The 5,500-nt window shown below is 56.7% G+C and overlaps 1 protein-coding gene across 1 annotated transcript in view; it reads left to right on the forward strand.

Annotated features, from left to right (window-relative positions):
• Positions 1 to 3,560: 3,560 nt before the first annotated feature.
• Positions 3,561 to 5,500, forward strand: part of FZD7 (frizzled class receptor 7) — a 3,989-nt gene continuing 2,049 nt past the window's right edge. The window contains exon 1 of the mRNA XM_034654971.1: positions 3,561 to 5,485. Within this exon, the coding sequence (XP_034510862.1) occupies positions 3,586 to 5,406 (1,821 nt within the window). The 5' untranslated portion in view covers positions 3,561 to 3,585 and the 3' untranslated portion in view covers positions 5,407 to 5,485. The remainder of the gene's footprint in view (positions 5,486 to 5,500) is intronic.

Consider the following 5,500-nt stretch of genomic DNA (forward strand, 5'->3'; position numbering starts at 1 on the left):
GTGATGTGAAGAAATAAAAGCCTTTGTTGTTTTAAAGGGCAGGGACAATTGGAAGTTTTGCAGCAGTTAAAAAATTTTCCACCCTCAGCTCTCCAAAGAAGATACCAGTTAGTGGCTTTGGGAGTTGGGCGTGGAAAGATTTGCTTGGAAAAGAAAATTAAATTGATCCTGGACAGAATGTGAACCAGTGTTATTACATTTATCATAGAGCCTAAAACAGGCTATTTAGCTCCCTACATTGTGAACTCACTTTTCTGATCTACTCCCTTTTATTACTCAGCTCCTTGAAATCACAGCATTCTGTATCAGGCAAGGCATAGAAGGCTACCACACTCCTCTCACAAACAGCAAATTCTTATTTTTCAGAATAATTTTCGAGCGGGTTTTTAAAAAACAAAACACTCCAAAAAATTAGTCTGTGCTTTTATGTATGCTTTTTGCATCTGTCTGCCTGGGACAGTGCAACAGGACTCAGGACTCACATCTGTGATACTTCCCATCTGGGATGGGTTTTTTGCATCTTATGCATAGATTGTTTTAAAAATATTTCATTCACCTCTTGTATTTTCTTAAAGCGTTCTCCTTTTTTCTTTCTAAATAACTATCCCTATTACCTATCATCAGTGAGCTGTCTGGGGCTACAGTATGGCGAGTAAAAGCTCATCGACTAAAATGGTTTAAGCTGTATTTGAGACACAGTATTTTATCCCATCGGTTTTCATTTTATTTGATGACAGTTCTTGCAATTTCTCCCTCAAGAAGCAAAGATGACTTAGATCAGTGGCCTGAAGAATAAGCATGAAAATTTGATTTAGAAAAGGAGGATATCCAGAAGCTCACTGGGAGAAAAAAGGATTTCCAACCCCCTACCACACACACTTTAAATGACAAAGCAAAGCAGCAACATTGTCTTTAAACAACATCTTTCAAAGCAATATCAATGCTTTCCTACGTTAGGTAGTAAGAATAATAATATAGAAAGAAAAAGAGGAGCCTTTAAAAATATAGAAGGAAGGAATAAAATATTTTTTTAAAGCAAATGTCATTAATCTTTTGTATTATCTTGGAGCAGATAACCCAAAAGAAAACAAATAAGGTTCTGGGTGTGAGGGGCAAACTGATGCTTTGGAAGAAAAAGTATGAGGACTCCTGTTGAGGGGCGGATGGAGAATGCGAGCAGTCTGACACCCTATCTTTGCCCAAATGATTCAGCTCTCTAGATCCATTAACAAGAGTAGGAAAGGACAAAGAACTGTGAAGTGGAAGGTAAGATGCTCAGTAAACTTCAGTAAGAGAAAAGAAATAAAAGAAAAGCAGAGAAAGCCAAAGTCTCCCATGGAAGGGAACCCAATTAATTGTCTTAGATTTCAGAACCAGTTTTTTCTTGCGGGAGAAGCAGCTCACCGTGGGCAGCAGAGGAAGCAACTCTGCAAACAAGCAACCTGATCAGAAATCCCTCAGGGTCCAGCGCCCAGAACTGAGACTGGCAGAAGGAAGGGCTCATCCAGGAGTAACGTTTTCTTAAGCATAGGATTTGTGCGCGCACGCGTGTGCGTGTGTGTGTGTGTGTGTGTGTGTGTGACAGAGTGAGAGACAGATTTAGCCTTTCTCAAATTGTCACTTCCCTGCATGGGAATTCATGATATTCTTTGCTGCCCACAGAGAGGGGAGAGGCCCCCCGGTAAATTCTGACCTCTCCCGGAGTAACCGGAGAGCTCACGGGAGCGCCCAGTGCCGCGAGCAGGGCGAAGATTTGACCGGGAACAAAAGACTGCTTGCCAATCAGAAAACGCCACTGGAGAACACGGATAACCTCTCTTTGTGTTTTGAAAACTCCTTAATTAGCAAATGCCCTGGTTTCTAATACGCATTAAAACTTCTCTACGCAACATTTCAACTACAGGATCAAGTCATTGCTTCTGCAACGAAGAGGGGATCCCGAACGGCCACACGCCGAAGAACTAAGGAAAGCACCGCAATCGAAGACACACTTAAACCGTACAGTGTGTTCCTGGGCATTCGGTTTCAGGTACTTTTATACCGCCCCCCCCCAACACTGTCTTGGTTTTCTTATAACCTCTCTAAAGCCACACCAGATTTCTAGCCTCTGGGCCGTGCGCGCGGGCGGGGTGGCCTGGGGACCGGGGTCCCCCAAGCCCGCCGCTCCCCGGCCCTCTCCCCTCCGAGGGGTCTGCACTTCCTCCCGCCTTAAGTCGGCCCCCTCCTCCCGACTCCAATTTCTCCTCGGACGCGGGCCCCTCCTCCTTTCTACAACCGGGAGAGGGGGTGAGAGGGATTGTGGCCTCACGTGGTCTGTGTGGGTCTGGGGAGAAAAAAGCGATCTGAGGGGCGCACCCCCTTCTCGCTCGGTACCGAACCCCAATTTAGGATCTAGCTACCCCAAATCCAGCATTTTCAGCCCAGGCAGAGCTAACGTGACTCTGGGTCACGTCCCTTCGCCGAGGCGCTGCGCTATTCTCCCAGCAAAAGCCGCTCTCTGTTCGAGATGTGTATTTTAGTGTACCTGGAAGAGGAACAAACCTCTAAAGCAAATTCCCTTTCTGGTGCGTTTACCCCCCACCCCCAACCCTCGAGCGAATTCACCGTAAAAGTTTTTCTTAACTTTTCCGTCCCAGCCCCCTGCCCCTCCCCTCAGGAATCCGCCCAGAGCGCTGCAGACTCCGCCTCTCCGGTTTCCTCGCCCGGCCCTTCCGACTTCCACCCAATCCGAAGGCTGCCACACAGAAAACAAAGGCTACCATTGGGCCGCCCTGGAGCTCGAGGACCCGCCCCCGGAGTGGTTTGTGAATGGGGGGAGGGGAGGGGGCGGGGCGGCCCGGAACCCTGCGAGCCCGACGCTTCTTCTGGCGAGTTGCGCGACTTCGAGGCGTTACTCTGCGCTCCCTCCAGGCGGGCGGCGGCGGCGTCGGGCGCGGGGACTCACGGGCGAGGGCTTCGAGAGGCTGGAGAGACCAGGCCCAGGCCGCGGGCACGGGACCCTCGCAGCTTCGGACGCAGTGTAACTGGATTTCCAGAAAGAACTCGCCGAGCTTTTGGCTCCAAGGCGCCCATCGGACTCAGAGCGAGAATCACCCGTTTGGCAGAAACTTGGGGGCCGAGCTTTTGGGGCTGAAGAAGGAGCGGGGGAGTAGAAAAGGAGGCGAAGGAGGAGGAGGAGGCGGCGGCGAGCAGAGCCTCGAGGCGAGGAGGCGGAGCAGCACCGCCGAGGCGGCCTCGGCTAGCAGGCGGCGGCGCCGGGCTCTCGCTTGCCGGGGGCCGGACTTGGTGTGGGGGCGCGTGCGTTTCTGTTTGCTGTGGGTCGACAGACTTTGGGCAAACTTTGAAGGGTAACCGGAGACGCTTGTTGCTCCTCGCCGCAGAAAAAGCCGCACCGTTACGTCGCAGCGGGAGAAGAAGGCGGCCCCCCTCAGCGCCCCCGACCCAGGCAGACGAATTTGGGCTCCCCGCGGCTGCTCGAGTGCTGGGCGGAGACGGCTGCGGCGCCCCCGCGGCGCGGGCACCCCAGCTGCAGCGCGCTCAGCTCCGCGCCGCCCACGGCCCGGCCCCGGCGCCGGGAGGACTCTCATGCGCCGGGCGGCCGCGCCTCCTCAAATCCAAGCCTCTCCCGGCTGCCTCGTCGCGCTCCTCCGGCTGAGAGCGCCGCTGCACCCGTGGCCGGCGATGCCGGGCTCCGGCGCGGCCGCGTCGCGCTCGCCCCTGGGCCTGTGCACCCTGGTGCTTGCGCTGCTGGGCGCGCTGGCCGCCGGCGCCGGGGCGCAGCCTTACCACGGCGAGAAGGGCATCTCGGTGCCGGACCACGGCTTCTGCCAGCCCATCTCCATCCCGCTGTGCACGGACATTGCCTACAACCAGACCATCCTGCCCAACCTGCTAGGCCACACGAATCAAGAGGACGCGGGCCTCGAGGTACACCAGTTCTACCCGCTGGTGAAGGTGCAGTGTTCTCCCGAACTGCGCTTCTTCTTGTGCTCTATGTACGCACCCGTGTGCACCGTGCTGGATCAGGCCATCCCTCCGTGCCGCTCTCTGTGCGAGCGTGCCCGCCAGGGCTGCGAAGCGCTCATGAACAAGTTCGGCTTCCAGTGGCCCGAGCGGCTGCGCTGTGAGAACTTTCCCGTGCACGGCGCGGGCGAGATCTGCGTGGGCCAGAACACGTCCGACGGCTCCGGGGGCCCGGGCGGCGGCCCCACAGCCTACCCCACCGCGCCCTATATGCCGGACCTGCCCTTCACCGCACTGCCCCCGGGGGCCGCTGACGGCAGGGGCCGCGCTGCCTTCCCTTTCTCGTGCCCCCGCCAGCTCAAGGTGCCCCCCTACCTAGGCTACCGCTTTCTGGGTGAACGCGACTGCGGCGCCCCGTGCGAGCCAGGCCGTGCCAACGGCCTAATGTACTTTAAGGAGGAGGAGAGGCGCTTTGCCCGTCTCTGGGTGGGCGTGTGGTCGGTGCTGTGCTGCGCCTCGACGCTCTTCACAGTGCTCACCTATTTAGTGGACATGAGGCGCTTCAGCTATCCCGAGCGGCCCATCATCTTTCTGTCGGGCTGCTACTTCATGGTGGCGGTGGCGCACGTGGCTGGCTTCCTGCTGGAGGACCGCGCGGTGTGCGTGGAGCGCTTCTCAGACGATGGCTACCGCACGGTGGCGCAGGGCACCAAGAAGGAGGGTTGCACTATCCTCTTCATGGTGCTGTACTTCTTCGGCATGGCCAGTTCCATCTGGTGGGTCATCCTGTCGCTCACTTGGTTCCTGGCAGCCGGCATGAAGTGGGGCCATGAAGCCATCGAAGCCAACTCTCAGTACTTCCACCTGGCCGCGTGGGCCGTGCCCGCTGTCAAGACCATCACCATCTTGGCCATGGGCCAGGTGGATGGGGACTTGCTCAGTGGGGTGTGCTACGTGGGCCTGTCCAGCGTGGATGCGCTGCGGGGCTTCGTCCTGGCGCCTCTGTTCGTCTACCTCTTCATTGGCACGTCCTTCCTTCTGGCCGGCTTCGTGTCGCTCTTCCGCATCCGCACCATCATGAAGCACGACGGAACCAAGACCGAGAAACTGGAGAAGCTCATGGTTCGCATCGGCGTCTTCAGCGTGCTCTACACGGTGCCGGCAACCATCGTCCTGGCCTGCTACTTCTATGAGCAGGCCTTCCGCGAACACTGGGAGCGCACCTGGCTCCTGCAGACGTGCAAGAGCTACGCGGTGCCCTGCCCGCCTGGCCATTTCCCGCCCATGAGCCCCGACTTCACTGTCTTCATGATCAAGTACCTGATGACCATGATCGTGGGCATTACCACCGGCTTCTGGATCTGGTCCGGCAAAACTCTGCAGTCGTGGCGCCGCTTCTACCACAGACTCAGCCACAGCAGCAAGGGGGAGACTGCGGTATGAGCCCCGGCCCCTCCCCCACCCTTCCTTCCCCCATACCCTCGCAGGGGGAGAGGCGCGGGAAGCAGAGACCTGCTGCGGCGGGGGGGGGGGGGGG

The sequence above is a fragment of the Ailuropoda melanoleuca genome, chromosome 2 (assembly GCF_002007445.2).
Source record: "Ailuropoda melanoleuca isolate Jingjing chromosome 2, ASM200744v2, whole genome shotgun sequence".
Classification (NCBI taxonomy): domain Eukaryota; kingdom Metazoa; phylum Chordata; class Mammalia; order Carnivora; family Ursidae; genus Ailuropoda; species Ailuropoda melanoleuca.